Source organism: Dendrobium catenatum, unplaced genomic scaffold (genome assembly GCF_001605985.2).
Source record: "Dendrobium catenatum unplaced genomic scaffold, ASM160598v2 fragScaff_scaffold_1483, whole genome shotgun sequence".
NCBI lineage: Eukaryota > Viridiplantae > Streptophyta > Magnoliopsida > Asparagales > Orchidaceae > Dendrobium > Dendrobium catenatum.
Window position 1 is genome coordinate 1,181,219 of NW_021319945.1, and position 26,406 is coordinate 1,207,624.

The following is a 26,406-nucleotide window of genomic DNA, read 5'->3' on the forward strand; positions in this document are numbered from 1 at the left end:
CTTAGTTTATACAGAAATTTTCTTGGTAGCGAGCACCTTATATACAACTAGGAAAAGATAATCAGCCAAGATAGGTGAGAGAGTAAAAGATTAAATAGTACCTTGACTTTTTATAAAAGATCAAAATAGTCCTCAATTATATTGAAAGATCATTTTGGTCCTTCAACTCTTTAAAGAGGAATCAAAATAGTCCCATCATGAGACTATTTTGATTCCTTTTTAAAAATTTGAGGGGTCAAAATGACCCTTTAATATAATATGAGATCATTTTGGTTCTTCATAAAAAGTCAAAAGATCATTTTGATCCTTTTCCCATATGTGAGAACTAATATTATCCTAATTTTTAGCACATTATTATTGCGAGGGAGGTAGTTTTGCTCTTTTTGGGCTATATCTGAAGTGCCGTGCAATCAACTCAGACAAACATACCCATAATCACTTAAATATTCACACGAAATAGCATGCATGGTAGCTTTTTCATGCATTTTGTTTATTTAAATAATATCTTTTGTACTTTTTTCTAAGCCTCGTACCTGTGAGTTTTACTGTACCAAAAGTTTCTCTGCCAATTTGTTATGATAGCATATACTATGCGTTTCAGCTGATTTGACGAGTGCTTCAATTACTTGTTAAAAGCAGGTGGTACTGATATCTGGTGAGACTGGTTGCGGTAAAACTACTCAGGTTATCAGTTCTTCGCTTACTCTTCTTTCTGGTACATTTAAGTTAACTGATTTGGAAATTTTTGCTGGAATAATTAATCATTTATCATCGTGTTCTTGTGCCTGTATTTTTCTAAATTATTTGCTGAAAGACATTGTTCTTACAATGGCTTTCCATATTTAGTTTGTGTATAGTGTCCTGGTTTGTAGAAGATTGGATATTTTTGTTTTTCTCGTGGCCATTCCATGGTTCTTTCTGAAAAGGAACTTATTGAGGAGCCCTCAGTCTTGCAGAAATTTTTGTTACATTGAATAGTATCGCTTTAACACTGTTGTTGCCGGATTTAGCTTTTAGTGATTTATATAATAGATTAGATACTAAGGCATGTGAAAGATGTATGTATAAGTTAGCCATGCAAAGAGATAAGAGAAGTAATGTTCTAGTTCAAGTGAAGTGCATTAAGGATGGAGATAAAAAATCGCTTTTCTTAGAAGAGGATATTCAACATAGGTGGATGAGATATTTTGACAAGCTTTTCAATGAAGATTGTGAGAATACGATTGACGTTAGTGATCTTAACACCCTAAATGAAAATAGAAAAAAATATTTTTATTGCCCTATTAGTGAAACCGAAGTTAGAGAGGTTTTAAAAAAAATGAAGTGTTAAAAAATAGTGAGACATGATGATATTCCAATAGAGTTATTGAAATGCTTAATATATCAAGAAGTTTCTTGGCTTACTAAACTTTTTAATATTATTTTTTGATGATTAAAAATATGCCAAATGAGTGGAGAAAAGTGTGTTGGTTCCTAGTTTTAAGAATAAAGGTGATGTACACGAGCTTGCGAATTATTGAGGAATTAAGTTGTGTCATACATTATGGGAGAGAGTAATTGAGTATAGGTTACGAAGTTATATAATGTTTCTTAAAATCAAGTTGGATTCATGTTAGGCAGTTCTACTATGGAAGCTATACATTTGTTGAGAGGTTTGATAGAGAGAGTAGGGAGGATCTATATATGATATTTATTAGATAAAGCATATGATAAAGTTTCAAGAGAAGTGTTTTGTAGAGTTCTTGAAAAGAAAGTAGTTAATATTGTTTCTATTCAAATCATTAAGGATATGTATACAAAAGTTGTTATTTGCGTTCAAATACAAAGTGATTTGTCCAAGTATTTTCCAATTTCAATTGGGGTACATCAAGAATCAACTTTATGCCCATATCTTTTTGCTCTAGTCATGGATGTTCTTACTAGACATTTGCAAGAGGATGTACCCTTATGTATGCTTTTTTCTAATGATATTCTTTTTCTTGATAAAACTAAAGAGGGATTTAAAGGAAAACTTGAATTGTTGAGGTTAACCATAAAGTCTAAAGATTTTCATTTGAGTAGATCTAAAATTGAATATATAAAGTGTAATTTTAGTAGTAATAGATCTGGTTGCGAGATTGTGACATTAGGTGATCAAGTCATTAAAAGAGTGCACGTTTTTTAAAAGAGTGCTTATGTGGATGAGTGACTTTATACTTGAGACAAAATGCAAAACAATTATATACGTGAAAAGGTTAGAGTAGCTCCAGTGGAAGGTTGGAGTAGCTCCAGTGGCATATAAGATTAAAGAGAGTCACCTTAGATGGTGTGGTCACAAAAGTGTCGACCTTATGATTACCTAGTTAAGAGAGTAGATGTATTAGTTCCAATCTATGTTAAGAAAGTTGGAGGTAGAACTAAAGACTGGTTATAAAATATTAGAAATAATTTTTTTATTAGATTTAAATGAGAAGTTGACTCGTAATAGCCAAAAGGACACACTGGAGAAAAAAGATTCATGTAGCCGACCCCCATAGTAGGTTAAAATTTTGATATTGTTGTTAGAAGTGTAAATGAGTCAAGTCGAGTATCTACCTAATCGAGCGAAACTTGTTTAGCTGTTACTGAGCCCGAGCTCGGCTCAAGCTCGTTTACTAAGCTCGAGCTGAGAGAGAGCTTTCGATTAAGGCTAGTCGTCAATCAGATATCTAGAGAATACGTGTTATTTGCCACATAGTAGCAACAATGGGTATTGGTATTGGTTGGAGAATTTGGGAATTTGGAGAATTGGAAGATTTGGAGATTTGATATTTAAAATAGAAATTGCACCATCTTGCACTTAGAGCGAATGGTGGGGAATGGATGATCGACCTGATCAAGATCCCATGGTTCCGTCATCCCGGGCTATCGTGGTCCCTGATCTACTTAGTCCGAGGAGGTAGTCGACCCAACCTGATTGATTGAAGGATCCTTGTCGGCAGCCATGGGTTGCTTCGTCTAAGGGGACCTTGTAGACCTGGGTTTAATGTTTGTCTAAGGGGCCAAATTTGAATCCACCTTAGCTAACAGAGGGCTTTGTGCCCTATCGATCATATCCTATTGATTCATATCTCAAGGATTGATGCCATTAAGGAGCGTATTGGCTCTGGCAATAACCGGTATTTCGTGGTGCCATTTGGTGGTAAAACCACTCGGTTCAGAGGGCCCCGGGTCATAACCGTTTATCCTGCGGTGCCATTTGGCGGCAAAACCGCCGGTTAGAGGACATGTACCACATCCTTACTGGTAGGAGATTGTTTTGAGAATGGATCCTAGTGATATTTTCGACTAGGCATTTAGCTCTTTGTGAGCTGAAGTAAATTTTAATTTGTACACCTCAGCAAACTGTTGCGGAGGGTGGATGAATTTTGCTTTAAGTCGTTGATGGTTTGATTTCAATTTTAAATATTTTTTGGGATTTTGAGATTTTTGAGATTTTTCTGGATTTTTGGATATTTGGAACGGCATTTGAAAAATATTTGTGAACCCCTCCGGTTGAGATAAACATTCAACACGGCTATCATCGGGATATTTTGGGGTCATTTCCATTTGTTGATTGAACCTGTCAACTCGGCCGAGCGGTTTACCGAGGATCGGGTTTGTCGTAGGCTTTGTGCCTTTGCTTGTGAATTTTCTTGATTGTAGGCCTTGAAAGCCTAATATGAATGTATTAAGACAAATACACCGGTTGCCACAGCCGTGTATTTATTTGAAGGTTTGAAACCAGTCGACTTCTATTGATCCGTATAGAAGGATCAGGTTCGAACCTAAATTCACTTATTGACCCGCGCAGCATCCCTAGACGTCACGTGTGTACCAATAACACGCTCGTCGGGGCCCATGCGGGTTCTATGATTGCTTTTACCCCTTTAGTGTACCTATGTGTATACAATTTATAGTGCACGTGCAGGGATTTTTTGAAATATTTGTAGTTGTGCGTATAACTATCATTTGGATGCACACAACTTTTCATTTGAGAGCTTATACACGCCTTCTGTCCGCTAGTATGAGTGTTGCGGATCCGGTGGTGATATGGTCTTGATGTTATGAGACATCTTTTCATGTTGTTATTGTCTCCCCTTCTCTCAATCACCGGGGAGATCTCTTTTGAAGTTCGTGACCATGCCTTGAAAAGAACTCCTTCTCGGGGTCTTTAGTGTAGTAGAGTTGTTACCTCCGACATTTGTAGACACCAGAACTGTTTTCTTCCTAAGGATGAGACTAGAAAGAAACTTTGTAACACCAGGAAGTTTTATTCTAGTTTGTTCAAACATCTCTTCCATTATGCTAGGAGGTGTCCTTTTTCGTACATCGGGTTGCCCTTGTACCCGAAATACTTGAAGATCTTGATCACCACTGTTGTAGGTGATATCCGTACTTGTGTCCACAGTGATTCATTGTACTTACAATACACTGTTGTTATCCACAAGTATCCATTTGCAGAAGATCGTTGTATATACTACGACTCACTGGAAGTGTTTGTAGAAGACCCATTGTTTCTACATCATATCCATCCTTTCACCAATCTCGGGTAGTTTGAGCCCTTTCACCAATCTCGGGTGGTTTGATGATTGTATTTGTTTGTAGGGACAGCTCTTTCACTATCAAGTGACAGTATTGCCTTCTTCAATCAACAGGCATTGTTGCTAGTGTTGTTGTAGTCTCCTTGTAAGATAACCATCATATCTTCATTTGCATGTCATTTATATTTGAAGACTTTTGCCACTAGTCTTTTGCTTGCATCAAATGCTTGTGTTCATTTGAGAATTTAGGATTTTTACATTTTTTTGCAGTCCGCACTGAGTTCAAGTGTAGTTCAAAGTTTTATGTACTTGTTTCTTTTGAATTCAAGTCCCAGTTCAGGTGTACAAGTTCAAGTGCTCAAGTCCACAGGTCCCTTGTATTCAATCCATTTCGAGTTCAAAATACATGTTCAAGTGCTCGTCAGTGTCTTCTGAAGTCCTCGCAAATTCAATTTCGTACTCATATTGATCTGAATTTTGATTGCAGTTTGATTTCATTTCATTTGAATTTGATCTTTATTAATCATTTGAGTTCAGGTTCTGGTCCACAAGTTCACTGTTCATCGTACAAGTCCTCTGCTCATTTAGTTCAAGTTCTGTGCTTTCAGTTCAAGTACAAATCCTCTGTATTGTTGCCCAAATGAGATATTCTTATTGTTCAGACTTTGTACATTTCAGTAAAAATTTCGGCAGCACCCCGACATATCCCCCGTTTGGGGGAAATGTAGGAGAGCTGGGCCTTCCCACCACGCTACTCGAGCGTGTATAGTAGGTGTCCTTAGACACCGCGGCCGTATAAATTTTCATCCCACCACGCTACAAGAGCGTGTATGGGGCCTTCAACAGTACCCGTATGAGAACACCTGTGACTTCCCCACCATGCTACAAGAGTGTGTATATGGCTTACCCACCTCGCCGTATGCTTCGCACCGGGCTTCCTCCTACTGTGCTACAAGAGCGCGTATAGGTGGTTCTCTGGTCCGCCGCAAATGCCGAGAATGGGATTTGGAACATCATACCTTGGTGTAGCAGTCGTTGGCGTTGATGTCGAGGTCGAGGACTGTCCCCACCACGCTACAAGAGCGTGTATAGGGCTTACCCGCCTCGTCGTACCTGTCACACCGGATTCTCCCCCATCGTGCTACAAGAGCGCGTATAGGGGATCCGCCGGCGCGTCAAGCGCGTCGAGGGCGGGGTTTAAGTTAGAAATATATACCTTGAAGTCCGATGGCTGTGTCAGGGCAAGGACGGTAGTCTCGACACACTGATCGAGGCAAAGGAGGGACCTCCTTCATTATTATTATTATTGTTTTTCTTAAATTAATTTTTAATTAATTATAACTAATTACTTTTTTAAATAATAATTATAATTATAATAATTAATTTTAATTACAATAATTAATTATACTTTAATTAATAACAACTAATTAAAATTAAAATAATTAACTTTAATTAATTTTAATTAATTATAGCTAATTATTAATTATAATAATTAACCATAATTAAAAATATTTGATTCTTTGTTAGCATTGTAAGCCAATACATTAATAACCCTATTTAAGACTGCATGAGAATTGTTGCTCAAAATGACACTAGGAAAATGTATGTTATATAAAATGTCATTCAAAAAGGAAATCAAAATTTTCATAGAGCTGATTGGTATGTAGATCTTAAGATTTTGTTTGTGTACGAGGAAGCTAATGTTATGTGAAAAAAAATAGCTAGTGATATTAAGAATATTGCAAAAGACGTGCTTGAAATTAAGTGGAAAAGCTACTAATAGTAAAAATAGTTATGGTGGAATCAAAATGTGTAAGAAAAGATAAAAAAATAAAAAGATTTGTTATAAAAATTGATTTAGTTGTAAAAATTCTGATAATTGGGAAAGATATAAAGAGATCTGTAAGGTGTCTAAGATAGCAATTTGCAGTACAAATATTATAGCTTTTAATGATTTATATAATTGATTAGATACTAAAGAGGGAGAAATATATTTGTATAAGTTAGCTAAACAAAGAGATATGAGTAGTAAGGATTTAGTTCAAGTGAAGTATATTAAGGATAATGATAAAAAAGTGTTTTTATTAGAAGAAGATATTCAACAAAGGTGGATGAGATGTTTTGTTAAACATTTCGATGAAGATTATGAAAATTCGATTGACTTTAGTGTCGATGTATTAGTAAAATTGAAGTTAAAGAGGTTTTAAAGAAAATGAAGTGTGGAAAAGCTGTTGGACCTTATGATATTCCAATAGAGGTGTGGAAATGCTTAGAAGATGAAGGAATTTCTTGGCTTACTAAATTTTTTAATATTATTTTGAAGACTAAAAAGATGTCATTTGAGTGGAGAATGAGTTTGTTGATTTCTATTTTTAAGAATAGATGTGATGCACAAGATTGTGCTAATTATAGAGGAATTAAGTTAATGTGTTATACTTTAAAATTATGGGAGAGAGTTATAGAGCATATGTTGCAGCGTGACACTAATATTTATCAAAATCAATTGGGATTCATGCTAGGTAGGTCTATTATGGAAGATATACATTTATTAAGAGGTTTGATGGAGAAGTATAGAGAGAATAAGGAGGATCTACATATGTTTTTTTTATTGATTTAGACAATGCATATGATAAAGTTCCAAGAGAAGTGCTATGGTGAGTTCTATATAAAAAAGGGGTTAATAATGCTTATATTTAAGTTATTAAGGATATGTATGCAGGAGCTGTTACTTGTGCTCAAACACAAGGTGGTTTGACCAAGTATTTTCCTATTTTAGTTGGATTACTTCGAGTATCTTTTTGCTTTATTCATGGATGCTCACAGTAGACATTTGTAAGACGTACGTTGTTGTATGTTTTTTGCTGATTATATTCTTCTTCTCGATTAGACTAGAGAGGAAGTTGAACATAAACTTTAATTATGGAGGTCAACCTTAGAGTCTAAAGGCTTTCGTTTGAGTAGATCTAAAACTGAATATATGGAGTGTAATTTTAGTAATAATAGATCTAGTGTAGGGATTGTGACTTTGGGCGATCAAGTCATTAGTAAGAGTACATATTTTAGATATCTTGGGTCTATTGTTCAAAAAAATGGTGAAATAGGGGATATTATTATTAGAATTCAAATTGGATGGTTGAAGTGGAGGAATGCATCGAGCTTGTTGTGTGATAGAAAAATCCCTCTCAAACTTAAGGGAAAATTCTATAAAATGTTAGTGAGACCTGCAATGCTTTATGGTGCAAAATATTGGCCATTAAAAGAGAAGCATTATAATAATTTAAGTGTTGTAGAGATGAGGATGCTTAGGTGAATGAGTGGCTTTACTCTTAGAGACAGGATACGAAATGAGCATATAAGTGAAAAGGTTGGAGTAGCTCCAGTGGAAGATAAGATTAGAGAGAGCGCCTTAGGTGGTTTGGTTGTATAAAATGATGGCCTTCGGATGACTCGGTTAGGAAAGTAGATGTATTAGATTTAACTTATGTTAAGAAATACAGGTAGACCTAAAAAGACTTGGTTTGAAAATATTAGAAATGACCTTTCTTTTTTAGATCTAGATGAGAATTTGACCCTTAGCATGACACAATAGAGAAAAAGGATTCATGTAGCCGACCCTATAGTGGGATAAATGCTTGTTGTTGTTGTTGCTTATTGGGATGTTGATACATCAAATCCAAGATACATTAGACAAAAAATCTACCAATGGTTATTCTACTTTTGTATGGGAAAGCTTAGTTACATGAAGAAAGAATTGATCTCCTAAAGTTGTATTGAAGATATAGGACACTTACATGTGGTATTTACAAATGAATATAATTAAAAAAGATTGTTTGAAGATCTAAACTATTGAGTGAACAATATCTAAAAACGGATTACGACAATCCAGTTGTTATAAGTATTGCAAAACATCCTACCCACCATGACAAGATTAAGCACATTAAGATAGCTCAACATTTCACCCAAAAAAATGTAAATGGATTAGGTTAACTAGACTGTGCTTAAAAAAACTCTTAAATTACAGATATTTTCTACCTGGTTTTACTTATAATGATATTTTAACTAATCAATAAGTTGGGCATGATCAACACATACAACCCAACGTGAGAGGCAGTGTTGAAATAATCTTGATAAATAGTTATAATAATTTGTTATAACAACTTGTTATCTATATCAATCCACCAATTCATGAAAAAAATGTTCTATTTCGTTAATGTAGTTAATTTTAAATTCTAGAATTAAAATTTGTTTTTTTAAATTTTTTTCTTAATAGTTGTTTGTCTATTTATGTGCAATTTATTATCTTATTTGCACATAACATGTTAATAAATTAAATTATATAATCTCTCATTTTGTATTGTCCTTTTTTATTCTAATTTTCAAGAATATTCATTAATTGTAATTTCTTCAATTAAATCATATTTGATTACAGGGTTGGTGTGCATTTTACTTATTTTAATGTAGATAATGAATTTTGTTTATGAAACACGTCCGATATTATGAACATAATATTTCTCAATGTCTAATATTATGTCTAATTCATCTCTAATTTTTCACATAGAGCCTTTAATCAAATAGATAATGACAATGTAATAATAGTGTAGAGGCAAATTATTTTTTGCTACAAGTCTATTGAAAACAAAGCAAAATATTAAAACACCACATTTGTGAGCAAAGGAACCGGCTCCTTCATATGATAGTCACTCTTGCACTGGGCTCGAAGGAATCAACACCTAATGAAGCCCCCTAAGGTTGAACAAAAATGAGAATTTTATTAAACCAAAAAAGTTTAAGTTTTATATACTTCAATACCACTACTTAAAACATAGATGTCTCAGCAAAAAATGCATATTTGAATTAAGTTGATGGCAATTGACAAATGGCGCTAGTAATCAGCACTAGTAGTGACCACTATATGTTTTTCAGTTATAAGAACAATCAGGGGGGCTTCTCATGTGATGCATGAAAGCAAATATGCACCAGTTGAACGTCTAGTTGCATATATAATGCACGAGAAAAGTTCCGGCACTGCTGGACTCGTTCCCATGAAACCAAAGGCAAAAAGGGATCCATAAATTAGAAACACTCAAGAAAACGACTAATAGGCCATGGATATGGATTACGCTTGTTTGAAGGCATAGAAGGGTCATAGTTGAGAGTCATAGAAAGGTTATAAAGACAAAAGTGCGCGAAAGAACAAAAAAGAAAAAATAATCTCCCATGATTGCTACTAAGTTCTAATTCCATAATTTTATTACATAGAATTAGTTCATCGTCAGTTATCTTATTACTGTTAATATGCATTATTCGTTTTTTTGTAAATTCTGTATAACCAAGGAACTTGTTGAAAATATTTTTGTATCCTAAAATAATTCAAATTTTTTACTTAACTAGATATAGCATTTTTTGAGGTTTAGAGACAAAAGCACAATAAGGCAAGATATTAGAAAACAACTATGATTTCTATTTTAGATATCTTTTTGGTTAAGATAATGTTCAAATTCAAATTCTTTTTTTTTATCCATGTAATAATCATATAGTTTATTAAATTTTCTATGAGTGGCAAGAAACATGTACCATAAACATACTGCATGGGCCAATTGCCTCAAGTCCATTACAGATCAGATGATTTGAATGGACCTTTTTGACGACTAAAATGTACTCAATGGAAAATACGAGGATGTACAAAATTGCGCAATATGAGACTCGCCTTGAGGCCCGCCTTTGCGCAATTCCAGTAAAAAACGCCTCGATGCTTACGCCTCGAGTTCTTTTTATGAGGCTTGCGCCTCAACTTGGTTGAGCCCCGCCTTGAAGCCCGCCTCGCCTCACTGGCATGAGGCTTACGCCTCACGCTATTTATATTAAAACTTACATAAATCTTGAAGTAATTGTTCGACATTGGACTCTACAGAAGAGGAGGAAGGGGAGAGCAATTCACCATAATGATGATTCAAATGAAGAACCCCTTAGTGATTACAATGCTGATGACTTATGAGTTCTTATGTGATATGTCATTGCTATTTATTTTTGGAAATTGGAATTATATGTTAATGAAAAAAAATAATGGGATTTGGGAAAGATAGAATTTTGAGTTGAACTATATTTCATGTTGTCTTATTATTGAGATATTTTGATTTCACTTCATATCTTATGTTTTTTTATATTTTATATTATTCACTCATTTGTATATAAAAAAATTATCATTTTATGTTTACAGAATCTTTTGATTTTGAGGCTTACGCCTCAAAACGCCTTGAGGCTTACGCCTCGCCTCACGAATGAAAAACGCCTCAATACCCGAATACGCAATTTTAAACATTGCACCACAATCTCCTTCTTTGGAATATTTAAATTGATTGTGTAGTTGATTGCTATATTCAGCGAATGATAAATATTTCTTTTTAAGTTTATATTCAACCAGACCTTTTAGATTTTGCCATAATAGTTTTCTTACATGGTCGAGCATGTCTGCTATGTTTTTTTTTTCAATATATTCTAATTTTTGAGAGTCATAGTGTTCATCACATTCAAAGAAAATTTTCAAAGTATTTATCAAATTGGAAATTTCATAAAGATATGCTTCCCATTGATGGTAGGAACATAATGTTTAGTGTCATGATAGTTTATTATTGTTACCAAGAATCATGGCTTACTTAGATTTATTATATTTTTAGTTTACCTATTATTATGTTATGCTTTTATTTGACATTTTGGTACAATATTATGCTAAAATGGTGAGTTTGATACTCGAATTCTAGGATTTAGGGTTTCTTGATGCAATTTTAGGAAGAGATGCATAAAAATACGCCCAAGAGATCAAATTACCAGTGCGCTAACTTTTATTTAGACAAATTTATCAATTTTGATGAATATAAACATAAATAGAATTTATCAACTTCCATGAACCTAAATTCATAGAATAACATACTCTCCCATAGCCTTGGTGCTATAATAAATCTCATCTATTATTCGCTTCAAAGCTACAGGAAAGCTTACTTACCTTTTACCTCCAAGCTGTAGGTTAAATTCATTCACCCTGAGTTTGATACTCGAGTTCTAGGATTTAGGGTTTCTTGATGCAATTTTAGGAAGAGATGCATAAAAATTCACCCAAGAGATCAAATTACCAGTGCACTAACTTTTATTTAGACAAATTTATCAATTTTGATGAAAATAAACATAAATAGAATTTATCAACTTCCATGAACCTAAATTCATAGAATAACATACTCTCCCATAGCCTTGGTGCTATAATAAATCTCATCTATTATTCGCTTCAAAGCTATAGGAAAGCTTACTTACCTTTTACCTCCAAGCTATAGGTTAAATTCATTCACCCTTAGCCTTGAAGTTATAGATGTGACATTAGTACCTTAGCCCCCAAAACTATAGTTTTATACCAGTACCCTCACTTGCTTGACCCAATCAAACAAATTACTCCTTAGCTTTTGGCCCATAAGCCCGGGGTTCTATTATTCTACTCAAATTAAATATGAGATCTTCCTCATTTAGCTCCAAGGCCAATATTTATTAATTTAACACAATCAAGTGACTCACAACTCTTTGGCTCAATGCCTAGGCCCGCTCGTTTGACTCAATTAAGTAGGCAATTTTCTTTTCTAGTCTCAAGCTCTAGATTTTTATCATTTAGCTAAAATATATGATTTCATCCTTCATCTAAGCCTGCACATCTCTTTAGGATCCTTTCATTTTGAAATTTATTTAACCTTAATTAGATGAATTTCACTAAGTGATAAGTAAAATTCTTAGGCATTTTTACTTAGCCTAATTAAGCTTACTTCTTTCTCTTTTAGTCAAATACTAAGATAGCATATTAAAATCCATAAAAGCTACTTATGTTCCCTTTTGATGTAATGATGTAGGAGGGCCAAAGAGAGAAGAAGGGTGGAGAGGGGAGGCCGGTGGTTTGACTAGAAGGGAGAGGGTGGGGGACAGTTTGGAGAGGTGGGGAGGAGGCTAGGGTTTGGGAAGAAATTAGGTTAGGATGGGGTAGTGATGTGGTTTAATCAAAATCTGAAATTAAGATCAGATTTTGATTAAATTGGGAGGGAAAACTTCTGAAATTTGATTTTAAATTGAATGCAATTAAGGCATTACTGGAGGCTTAATGGGGTGGAGCCATATAGGGGCCGGCGGTATGGTGAGAGAGGGGAGAGGGGGTTTTTAAAACTGAAATTAATTTCAGTTTAAGTGAAATTGGGAGGAAAAATATTTGAAATCAATTTTGGATTTGAAATACGGGTGAGGGAGTAATTGAGCAATTAATGGGGGAGCCCAATATAGGGGGCCGGCGGCATCATGTTGGAGGGAGGGGATTGGGGAGGATGAAAGGGAGTTTCCAAATAGGTACGGAGTATTAGGAAATAAGAAAAATAAATCTAATTTGATTTATTTTAAAATTGGCTCCAATATATAAACTTTCCTAATTTGGATTTTCCCTAAATGGAAAGAATTTGAAATTCGAAATTTGAATTTAAAAAAAAAATGAATGCTAGGGAAAGGAGGACCGGCGGGTGGATGACCGGAGGCCGGTGACTAGAGGGCCGGCCGGCGGGTGGGAAGGTGGCCGGCGGCTTGTGAGCCCCAAGGAAGCCGGCGGCAAGGAGGGAGGGGTTCGGGTTCTCCAATGAAGTTGGTGGGGTGAGGATTTCTTGAAGGGGAAGATGAAAGAAAGAAGTGTATGCGGAATGTAAAGCCACTAACCTCAACACCACAACTACTAGAACTCACAAAGAGATCCAAGATGCTCTCTCCTCAAGAACTCACAAAGAGATCTAGGGAATTTTTGGAACTCACAAAGAGATCAACAAGAAAATTCTTTCATTCATCAATATTAATCTCATACAATAGAATAGGCCTAAAGAAAAACAAAATACAATGATGTGCATGCCCCTGGGGCTACTACTTAAGACAAATAAAAGCAAGGGTACAAACGGTAATACATAATATCAAAATAGAACTAAGCATCAAAATAAAGATTGTGAATCGTGGCCATCGATCTGCGCCTCCTGCGTTGATATACTCGTCGAAAACGTCTGTCGATGTCATCATCAGATTTATTATATTTTTAGTTTACCTATTTTTATGTTTTGCTTTTATTTGACATTTTGGTACAATATTATGCTATGATGGTGAGTTTGATACTCAGAGTTCTAGGATTTAGTGTTTCTTGATGCATTTTTAGGAAGAGATGCATAAAAATACGCCCAAGAGATCAAATTACCAGTGCGCTAACTTTTATTTAGACAAATTTATCAATTTTAAACATAAATAGAATTTATCAACTTCCATGAACCTTAACACACTCTCCCATAGCCTTGGTGCTATAATAAATCTCATCTATTATTCGCTTCAAAGCTATAGGAAAGCTTACTTACCTTTTACCTCCAAGCTATAGGTTAAATTCATTCACCCTTAGCCTTGAAGTTATAGGTGTGACATTAGTACCTTAGCCCCCAAAACTATAGTTTTATACCAGTACCCTCACTTGCTTGACCCAATCAAACAAATTACTCCTTAGCTTTTGGCCCATAAGCCCGGGGTTCTATTATTCTACTCAAATTAAATATGAGATCTTCCTCATTTAGCTCCAAGGCCAATATTTATTAATTTAACACAATCAAGTGACTCACAACTCTTTGGCTCAATGCCTAGGCCCGCTCGTTTGACTCAATTAAGTAGGCAATTTTCTTTTCTAGACTCAAGCTCTAGATTTTTATCATTTAGCTAAAATATATGATTTCATCCTTCATCTAAGCCTGCACATCTCTATAGGATCCTTTCATTTTGAAATTTATTTAACCTTAATTAGATGAATTTTGCTAAGTGATAAGTAAAATTCTTAGACATTTTTACTTAGCCTAATTAAGCTTACTTCTTTCTCTCTTAGTCAAATACTAAGATAGCATATTAAAATCCATAAAAGCTACTTATGTTCCCTTTTGATGTAATGATGTATCATTTCATCCTAAAAGGTGAAACATCTATGTCATTATCTTAGGAAACTGTAAATGATAGACTTGCCTCAAAGTAAACAGTGGTAATTCAATGGGCTTTTTCATAACCCTTTAAAGATATGGAACATGGAACTCCTTTAAAATCAAAATGAAAATTTTAATTCAAGCAATTTGAATTGAAATCACTTTGGAACTAAATTAAATTTCTACCTAATCCACAATAAAACAACACATAAGTAATAGTGTGGCAATAACACAAGCCAGTATACTATAGATTCACAACCTTTTATGCATTATAATATATATATATATATATTTGTCTTGTGTATGTGGTTTAAATATTTGATGTGGATTGATTGTTTGTATTGTGTGTTTTTATCCATAAGTGTTATGGTAGATATATATGTTCTTCCATGCATGTGGTCATGCGCAAAATAGGTAAATAAATTAATATTATTATTTAACAATATTTGCTTGTAGGTGCTGGTTTATATGCTAAAGTCTTGAATGGGCATGACCAGCAGGGATAAAATCAACTTGGCACCATAAGTGCCAAACAATCTGCGATGTGTGATATTTAGATTTATTACATGCTTAATATTTGTTTTAGTAGAAAAAGAGTCTTTTTTAATTATTTCCAAAATATAATTCATTTATAGTTTTACAAAAATATATAGGCCTTTGGGATGCAACAAAGGAAAGTTGAACCAAAATGATGAACCCCTAGATGCATCATAAAAAAAAAAAATTGATGATCTATAGGCTGATAAATTTAGCCTGGCTGTGTAATGCAGAGTAAGTGATTTGGATGTAAATCAGGCAGAGTGAGTCAATCAAAACCCATTTGGTTCTATTTGACTTGATTCGACTCTTTAAGGTTCAATTTGCATCAAATTAGCAATTTAAAGATGAGTTGATCGAATTAATTGAATTAAATTGAGTTGATTGATTTGATTTAGTTAATTTGAGTTTTCTCATGTAAAAAGAGAGTCAACACATCTTCAGGAATCTATGTTGTAATAGATTTAAATGAATCTCAACCAGACATGAAAACAATAATGAAGATTGTGAATAAAAATGAAAAGGAAATAAATCACTTATATTAATCTAGGTCTCTCTCTAATATAAAAAGAAGGCTTCCCCCAAAATTTTGATATTCGATATTGTCACCAAACTTGAAGAATTCACATCCAACTAGCACACAAGGTTAAAACTGAAATTTTATGAGGCACTAGATTATTTTTTACATGTGCTAGCAGTCCTTTTTTTAATTGCAAGGCCTAAAATTTCCAACTTTGAACTGATTTTGTCAAAGATCGACAACTAGCAATTCCTGGAATCTTTCTGTAATTAAAAATGGAAAAATAATAATTACCAAAATCTTGCTACCCTGCAAAATTGAGGAAAAAAAAACATCTATTAATCCCCTGCTATAAGGGCCAACCACACCCAAGGAAGTCTAGGATATTGCTATAGAGATTCAGTGGTTTCTCCTTGAATTGTAGCTAGCCAATAGCAACAACAGGGGAAAGCAACTGAGAATCTCTCAGCTGTATGGACCCATTAACATGGCACAACAATAGTTGATCCTGAAAGTCAAAACCAGCAATGAAGCGAATTGAACTGAGGTAGACATCATAAAATACAAATTGTTCTTTATGATAATGATGATAAACATGTTTACTCTAAAATTAAGTAATGTAAAATCAAAACTATGAAAATAATTCCACTAAAGTGAGCCAAAGTGGAGATGCTACTTAGTTCATCAAATTTCTCATCTCGTGACACATTATTTGTGTTTTTGACGAGTATAGAATTCCAGACTTGTATCATTTACCAATGATTCTTGGGTTGAAATTGATATTTCTTGGCATTGGATAATAAGAAAATTCGACCATCCAATTTAACTATTAGATAATAAAGCAAAACCGTCCTACCAATAGTTAGCTCAGTCAAATCGGGCTGAAACACATGCTTCTCTATTCCGCTTTATAACACTTCAATAACAATCCAATCAAAACATACAAACCTAAATCAAACTTTTTCTTGGAAACTTTTAATGGACTTACCTGTGTTCCATTGCCTTGTTCACTGGACTTATGATCCCAATTAAATTCAGGTACCCCAGTTTATTTTGGATCACATGTGGAGTAAAGCTGAGTCATGTAAAGTTGTGTGCACCCAACCAAGACGGATCTCAGCAATTTCAGGTACTCTATCTAACCATGCCTATGCTTAGTTTTCATCATCTTGCAGGTTTTCATAAAAGAAAATGTAATCAATTGGGATTCATGAATGTAGTTGCTGAGAGGATCTCATATGAAAGGGGAGAAACTATTGGAGACACTGTTGGTTATAAGGTATTTGATTCCACTGCATTCTATCAAGATATTGTAACTTAATTTAAATCAACTACATTCTACTAGTTGAGCAAGTTGACTATATTTGGATCTTGATTTGATGGGTTTTAGTTATGGATCTTCTCTATAACTGAGGCCCCGCCCCCCTCGTACCCTGCGTGTGTGCAGGGGACGAAGTGCTATGGAACTATTATTTCTTTCCTTAATGCACTTTTTGTTTAATGAACAATAAGTATGTACAATATGTATTTCAAATTGAACTAGCTATAATAATTGACTGAATTAATGTAGTACATGTAATTGAATGTAGAGTAAACCTATTTAATAGAAAATTTTGCTCCAAAAATCAAAATGAATGCTGCGTTCTCATTTTGTTTTGCATGACTTGAAAGCACCCTTTGTTCTATTAATGTCTGGTTTCATTTTTTTTTTTACCGAAGATGGAACTTACTTTGTTTGAGCACTCCCTTTTCCCTCTTTTTTCTGAAACTGGTGCTTGTGCATGTCTAAATAGATAGCTTTCTGTATGTTATAAATAATATTTTTATGCAAATTGGAAGGTGCATTTGTTGTTGTGACAAGCATAATTTGCATATGCACCAACGTTTAAGCTTTTCTGTAAATTCTTTTTGGGAATTTTATTCGCTTATGTATGTACAAACTTAAGTTTCTCTTGTAACTCATCTCACTTTAATTCTGTTTCATACATAAGAGGGATGCATTAGTTGTTGTTATCATCATTATTAGCTTTATCCAATTATTTGTGATCAGTATAAAAGAGATGCATTACCGGGGAACCAAAATTTTTGAGGAATTCCTATTGTTTAAAGCTTGATGTTACCAAATATGTGTTTTTTTATTTTTTATGACGTAGAAATCCATCAGAAGTATCTAATTTTTCTAAAACCACCTGTGTATGTTGTAATCACGCCGTACGGAGTATTGTAGACACGTAGTTGACAGAAATTTTGACATTTTTGTCCCTTCATTATGAAAATATTTTCTAACCATGCCACAGATATATTACTTCTATTTCCTTTTGCTTAGCTTCGCACAACCATTATTAAATCCATTGATTAAGAATGCTGATGGAGCATTATACGTTTCTCTGTTGATTTAACCTTATCTGGCTGAATCCGGCAAAACGGTTTTTAGAAAAGCTGTTTATACGTGGTAAGTGTTGATTGAATTTAAATGTTTTACAGCTTAGAAGATGTAGTTTTGTCTTTCATTCATGAAAAACTCTCTTTTTAAATTATAGCTTTCATTTCAGGGTATATTCTCCTAGTAAATGTTTTCCCGTGATTTTTTTTCAGAGTTAAGGAAGAATTATATTTCTTTAGCTACATTAGAAGAATAACTTGTGAAGAAGTTGTGGGCAGAACTTGAATATAAACCCACTTTTTGATGCTTAGCTGTTTAATGTGCCACACCTCCAAATTTTTTAAGGGGTTGTTTGGTTGGAGGTAAAATGGATGTGAAGTATTTCAAATGCAATGCAAAGGTTTTGAAAATATTTGTGTTTGGTTGGAAGAAAAAGGAATGCAAAGTAAAGTAAAATAAATGTAATGAAAACTATTTTAGCTTAATTTTTTAGGTAAAGAGACTTTCCCAATTTTGAGTGTGAACCATTTACACCGCAAGCAAGCTCACTTGACCTCTGCCACCCTTTGCCGCCCATCACTTCCGGTTGCCCCCACCAGTCGCTGCCTCCACCTGACGCCACCCGTTGCCAACCAACTCTATCGCCGACCACCTCCACCACCAACCACCATAGCCACCGTCGACCACTATATTGTGACTTTAAAGTACATTTATTTACTTCAAACCAAACAAAAAAAACATTCACCTGCATTTACTTTAAACTTATCCAAATAATTCCAAAGTATTCCTTTTAAACTGTATTCCTTTTACACTGCATTCCTTTTATACTATATTCTTTTTTTAACCCACCAAATAGCACATAAAAAACGTTTTCTTTGAACTTGATAATTTATTTCACTTGGTTTTGTCTTCTTCATATTATGGTGTTCTTGAGTTTTAATCATTGTACTTTTGAACATTTATTAACCTTGGTATTTGTGTAATCTTTTTCTATCATAACTTGACAAAGCATGAGTGTACATTGTTTGGTATTTCATATTGGCATGTATCTTTTATGGACATCCTTTTAGAAGAAGGATATATGCCTTATTGTGTTCTTACATATTCAAAATATGTGACACAAGATTGATTGCTGAAATTGGTTTATGTGATTGGGGTAATGCAATCATTTAGGCCTTTTTCTGCGATTTAGTTACAGTATTTTTGACATTTTCAATTTTTTTTCATACTAATTTTTCTAGATACGGTTCGAGTCCAAAGGTGGGAAAAATTCTTCAATAATGTTCTGCACAAATGGCATTCTTTTGAGATTACTAATCGGCAGAGGTGCAAATACATCGGAAATGGCAAACAAGAAGATATCAGGGAGGGATACTCTTCTTGAGATAACCCACATAATAGTGGTAATGCTTGGCATATCTTGGTAAAAAGTAACTAAATTTTGATATTTTTATCAATGCAACTTCAGGGAGTTTTAGGAATGCACATTATGATCTGATATAAATGAATTGTTAGCCAGTTATCTTTGATGATTCAGATACGCAAATCGATCATTTATATTTGCTGAGTGAAACTAATTGATTTTACTACATGTTTGCATATGCATAGGAGAAATTAAGTTTTTTTAGACTGAAATCTGGGGAGATACCTTCTTTTAAAAAAAATGAATGAATGAAAATTTATAATGATATAAAAATCACGAAGGACATTTGCAACAAAATAGCTAAAGCATTACACCAAAGCACAATATAAATTTATAAGCTTATCGGGAAGATTGGTATCCTGCTTCCTTTTGATAATGTGGATAGCCTTTTTAATATGAGTAGTATCCATGCAAAAATAAGCTTGGGATAATATATATTGAACTTGGCAACTTTTTCTTCCCTTTTTATTAGAGAAGCATCTATCATTCCTCTTCTTTTAATATTACACAATTGATAGAAAAAAATATTCTAGATTTTCTTTAGGTCTTTCTAGAAATATGAATCTCACTATTGCAATTCGTTAGACTTAGATTCAAGGCACTACCTCTCAGTAGTCCTCATCTTAGTTCTAATATCCAATGTTGTTGACATCAGTCACTTTATAAGCCCTCACCTTCTACGCATTTCCTTCAATATATATCTTTTGAATATAAGCACAAACATTCTTATTTAAAATTGGTCAACTTAAACAAAAATTTGATTTAAAATGTAAAACCTAATATAGGATAATTTGAGTACCTCTGAGTTTTCTAAGAATCAAGTACTCCTACATTTCATTCCTTTGATTTCCATTCCAAATATGATTTCAAGTTGTTCATTCCTTATTTGAAATTCTTAAAGCCCAAATCTTTAAAATTTCACAAATTTCAAAATGAAAATATTAGCTAATATTTTGATGACTCTCAAAAAAAGAGAAACCATTAGTTTAATCAAAAGTGTTCTAAAGTAACAAATGCTTGAGATGTAATTAATCATAGGGATTTGCCCCTATGGGGCATCTGTATCTTATAATAAAGTAAACATATTCAACTAAGTATTGAATAGGGAAAAATCTCTGTTAAAATTAAAATTATAAATTTTGTTATTGAGTCCATAGTGAAATAGTATTTTTATTCTTTGTGATAATATATTATTTTCTATGCCATGCTCGATCACAAAATATGCAATCCATTGAGGATGGTAAAATTTCTCCAACAAAAAGCATTGATTAGAGGCTTTTAGACATTGGTGCAGTGATGTGGCTTTCAACAATTGTGAATTTGTTGGAGCTGATATGCTAGATTTGCATTGGTGATGTGATGTAATTACCGGAGATTGGTTGCCAATGCGTAGGGTGCAGTGGGACACACAAAAGCTTTTTTTCTTTGAAGTGCAAAGCATGGATTAAGCGTGCACTAAGTCAAATATAACATATCTTAAGGAACATCAAATAGTATTATGTTATTTGATAATGTTGACCTGCATCTTATACCCAAAAGAATAAAAAGAAAGAGGAAACCATGAATCCCGTGTATATACCTTGTGCCCGTTGGATCCACAAAACCTACCGAAATCCTCTGCCAAATCCCATAAAATCTGCTCAAATCTTTACAGATAACCATCATACAAATCATAATTATGAAATGTTTTGTCATTTGAAGTCAACTATTGACAAGAAAAATTATGACCAAGAAGCAATCTTGCACGCAATGATTGAGCTTGCACACAATGATCTTGACTCTTGCTCAGTGGTCCTCGACTGCTGCTATCAATTAACTATTGCTTACAAGTGCTCACTCTCCTCTTGAATTGCATCCCTATATCTTGAAATTGATATGAACTCTAAACCTAAAACCTTAAATTTTCTTAAAGAGTATATTTTTTAAATAGATGTTATTTGAATGCATTTCCCTCATGTACCTCGAGGCATATAATCTCGAGGCATATTTGAATAAAAAAGTTGTAAACCTCGCGCCTAACATGGTGAGAAGTGCCTCCAGGTTGGTGTCTTAAATGCCTTTTGAAAGCATGATAGCTACCTGTTCAACTTCTTCACATGGAGGCTATATATACTCCCTTCACTTTATTTTGGATGAATTTGAATCAAATAAAAAGCTTTGCTCTATTTTATTCTTGAACTTTTCATATGCTAATAATTTACTTTCTGCCGTAGTAGTTTTTTTTTGTTGTCTTGTGTTTGTTTGTGGTGATTCTTCTTGAAATTAAAAATCTCTTTTAATTTTTATAAAATCCTAGGTAATTAACCAAAGAAAAATAACTTCTCTGATTTACTAAAGTTTAATTTGGATTTAAATGAAGAACATTAGGCATTGGTTAAGCAACTCATTGCTTCTCTACCTACATTTATTAGAACTTCTTTTGTCCTGCATGATTAAAGCTGGTACAAAGTTCTTTTTGGGACCAAAAACCTCTTAAGAAGTGATTTCTTTTGCTGTTGCCTCAAAAAGGGAATGACCACCTCCTCTTGATCTATGGCAGTCAAACAAGCCTTTATGAGTTAGGAGTTATTTAGAGTGATCGGTGCAGATTCTGTCGTTGTATCATTTTCTTTTTTTTTTCCTCCTCTTGTTCCATTTCTTTCTAACCTTGAAGTTGTTCTAGAAGTTGTTGCAAGTAATTTGAGGTTCTGGTAGTTTAATTTCATGCAGAGCATGGACATCCACGAATCTGTCTTCGGAGAGTGATTATTTGTCTGATATAGGTGGTACTGTCAATGTGCTAGATGACATACTTATTCTTGAGTATATATTTCAATGCCAATTTGCTATTCCAAGCAGTTCTTAAGTTTCATTGTAATAGTAATGCTATTTTTCTACACGGTCATTCAAAAGGTGAGGGAATAACACGTTTGGTCACAAAAATGCTTTTATCACATGAATTGATAGCTGTACTATTGAAATAAATGCTATATGAATTTAATCATGAAGATATATTTTGCATTTCAAATGTGTCTCAAGGTAGTTAAGCCACAAAAAACATAACGTGCTTGATGTTAGTGTGGATTTCAAAAGACAAAGCAAAATAATTGGATGATGTATCTCCATGATTTTCTGTATTTATTGTTTTATATGTTCGTTCACTGTACTTCGCAAGTAGCTACATGGACGTTTTTCTTCAATTTCTCACATATCCTTTTGGCTGGTCATAGATATGTCTTTGAGTTTTTTTAAAATAAGATACGATCTTATTACCCCTATGGTTCACTGGTGTTGTTTTGTTAGGTAGTTGATCTCTATTATAATAGTATTATTTTTCCCTTTTCAGGATGAGATTCATGAGCGTGAGAGGTTTTGTGATATAATGCTTGCAATTATCAGGTAGCTGATCAGATAATTATCAGGCTATTTTATTTCTTATTTGTTGTTTGAGTATTATATTAGAGTCCAGTCTTTGAAAATCATGAATCTCTATCCTTGGCACCTACCGTTTCAGTAATAGTAACACATTGAAGTATGCTAAATTTGTGAAAATGGCGATCAGATGAAATGCTCAACATATTCGAACGGAATTATGTTGTCTTGTTATATGTTTTGTATGATCACAGGAAAATGAAAGTATTATGTGAATAAGTCATGGAAGATGCAATCTTGCAGATTTATGCGCAGTTATATCTGGTAACAGTTTGGGGAGTCAACCATTATTATGGGGTGTGACTCCATGCTAATACTTATAATCTATGTTTATTTCTCTTCCTCTATCTTACAACCCAGTTCCTACACTCTTTTTATTGTTTGTAATTGTGTTGCTAAATTAACATTGGCAAAAATTTTCTGAAAAACGGTAGATTCTATGTGAAAAATTGGTCTAATGCTGACATACTTCTAGTTTTCTTATCCGCAGTTTTGCTGACAGTTGATGCCCATGTTTCGCTGAAAACAAGTTGTTGGTGCCAAATTTTTAGTTATTTTTTCTCTTTCTTTGAATATAAAAAAGGCATGATCAGGATTGGAGGCTTTGGCCAATGCGGGCTTTGGAGTGGATTGAATTAAGCTGTCGCAAGTCTGGATAATAATATTTTTGTGGAGAAAAGGACCAAAATAGTCCCTATCTCTTTGTGAGGGGTCATGGTCCCCAGCTCTTTAAAAAAGGGCATTTTTTATCCTAACATTAAATTTTGGAGTTAATGATGTTAAATCAAGGGATATTTTAGTCATTTTTAATTAAAGTATTTATTAAATATAATTTTCAAGTAATAGTAATTTATTTAAAAAAAATTTTATGAAACATTTCTTATAAAAAAATTATCAATAATTCTAGTTTTAATTTAGGATCATTATAGACTAGAATTAATAATAATTTTTTTTTATTAAAAAAATGTTAAATAATTTTAAAAAATATTACTTAAAAATTATATTTAATAAATAATTTAATTAAAAATGACCAAAATACTCCTTGATTTAACACCATAAACCTAAAAATTTGATGTTAGGAATAAAAAGGCCTCTTGTTAAAGAATTGAGTGATCAAATTGGTCCCTCAAAAGAATTGCGGACCATTTTGATCCTTCACAAAGAGTTGAATAATCATTTTGGTCATTTTATCTATTTTTGTGGATGTTTGTAATCCTTTTGAATTACTATTTTGTTGATCTCAATGCTAGTGTTGGGGTTGGGTTGGTCAAACACGATGAATTTTGAAAGAAAAAGAGCATTGTATCATGCTAAACTCACTCGACGAGTGTCGATCGAAAATGTTAAATTGCCGAATTGGTCTCCGTTCACAAAACAAACAACAATGGCGAAGATTTAAATTTCATGCGCAGGTGAATCGAGGTGACAGGTGAATCGAGGTGACGTTTACGTGCGTGAATGAGGACGATGACATGGCGACCTAATCAACGCATGATTATAAAAAAATTATCAATTTCATTTTTTAAAATTAATTATAAATAGTAATTAAAAAAAGAAAAAAAACCCTAAATCTAAATATTTCATAAACTACGCCACTTAAATCCCCTCACATAATCCACGCACTTCTTCATACACTCACCCTCACGGTAGTCACACATGCAACACTCGCTAGACTCCCTCTCTTCTCTCGGTTTCCCTTCGCCCACGTGCGCCCAAGCCACCGCTGCCACCAAGATAACTTCTTCTCCTTCTCTTTCTTCTTTTCTTCTTTTCTTCTTTCCTTCTCCATCTTCCTTTCTTCTTTCTTCTTCCTCCTTCCTCCTTCCTCCTTCCATTTTTCTTTCTTCTTCTTCCCTCCATTTCTTCTTACCCCCATTGTCTCTTCTTCTTTTTCCTCATCATTACCTTCCCAAAACATAAACCTAATCTTACCCTAAAAATTTGATTTCTCCCTCTTCAGCCCTCAAACCTACCTTTCTCCTTCACAAAAAAGTCTTCTCTCAACCTCCTACACCTTCTCCATCTAAAAGCCATCATCACACACTTTTTTTTCTTTCTAAACCTAGAGATAGCAAATTTTTCTCTCTAAAAAGATAGAAAATTCATGATTTCTCTTTTCAAACACTTCATTCAACACCTCTTACACCTCCCTCTCACCCTCAAATCCTTTACCTCCCTTCCTAGAGAGAAATTTTCCTCTCTTTCTCCAAAATTTAAGAGAGGGATTTTCTCTCTTTAACATCACCCTTCTCTTCACAAACACATTCCTAAACTTCATCAAAACCTCCCTTGCACCCTCTCTCTCTAGACCCCATTATATACATGCATATATATATAATTAAATAGAATAAGTAATAATCATAGAAAAATATTTGTGCATCGTAGGTCTTGCACGTCGCCTCGCTATTTTAAAATTTATATGCATGATATAAGTAGTCGTGACCGTTTTTATTAACGGACAAGAAAATTTGTATGCATAAATTAAGTACTTATGACGTCTTTTATTTGCAAGCAAAAAAATTTATATGCATGAATATAAGTACCTATGATTGCTTTTCCTATTAGACGGAAAATTTTGTAGCATAAAAATAAATACCCGTGATCATTTTTCTTAGCAGGAGGGAAAATACTATGCTTTATAAATAGATACTTGAAAACCAATAGCTACCTTTCTTGGCAGGCATGGAATGAAATTTCGGTTGCAATGTCACTTGACACTTACTGTGACTATCTTTTTTGGCAGGCGGGAATGCTTAGTACCCCTATGCAGCCCTCTACAAGAGGATGACGTCGGAGTGTTACCAAAATTTACAATAAAATGCACGGCTTAGACAAAATTTAGAAAAAAATGCAATTTAACTAAACTCCCAAGTCAACGAAATTAAAAGTGTACAATATCCTAGGTTTCAAACACTGAAAATAAAATTGAACAAACAAAAATCAAAGCACAACAAAATGAAGTTTGTAGTGAACTCGTAGGAGAACTAGTTTCTCACCAACAAACAGGAACCAAGCTACCCTCTTTTGGGTCCTAGCTAGTGCACACTCAAATCCTTTGCAATACGGTTCGTGAATTGAAATGTGCAAAGAAGTGAACTAGGCTCGGGTTCTCTATTGTTAACCCAAAATGTTGATTCCATTGTGAGACCTATTGAGCCAAACTCCAAATACAAAATGACAAGGGGAGGAGTCTCGAGTGCACAAGTGCCATAGGTAGCGTTCACGTCAGCTGTTAATTAAAGTCAAGAGACTTGTATGTGTCCCGTGAATGTTGTACACCCTATGAATATTTGTCTTCGAAAAGAAACAAAATAGCACACTGTTACATGACACGGGTTGTATGACCCTTCATTAAAGTGTGCACGACACGCTAAATTATCAAAAGGGGGTGTCGCCACGAGTCCTCTATTGCTAAACCACATGCATACATACCATGTACACATACTAAATGGTACGAAAGTGCATCATATATACATAATGATATATATATATATATATAATATATATATATATATATATAAAAGTATGTTATGTAAATGCATCAAATACCATACAAACACAATGCCACGTACAAAAATGTCTTGCATACA

At 33.8% G+C, this 26,406-nt stretch overlaps 1 protein-coding gene across 3 annotated transcripts in view; it reads left to right on the forward strand.

Moving 5' to 3' along the window:
• LOC110115419 (DExH-box ATP-dependent RNA helicase DExH6) overlaps positions 1 to 26,406 on the forward strand; it is an 87,173-nt gene that overhangs the window by 42,238 nt on the left and 18,529 nt on the right. For 2 of the 3 annotated variants that reach the window (XM_028700337.1, XM_020848634.2), the window contains exons 5-9: positions 640 to 684; positions 16,638 to 16,728; positions 16,820 to 16,878; positions 19,224 to 19,385; positions 22,731 to 22,783. In XM_028700337.1, coding sequence (XP_028556170.1) covers positions 640 to 684; positions 16,638 to 16,728; positions 16,820 to 16,878; positions 19,224 to 19,385; positions 22,731 to 22,783 — 410 coding nt within the window. Of the gene's footprint in view, positions 1 to 639; positions 716 to 16,637; positions 16,729 to 16,819; positions 16,879 to 19,223; positions 19,386 to 22,730; positions 22,784 to 26,406 lie in introns of those variants that run through there. The other variant, XM_028700338.1, reaches the window with a different exon arrangement.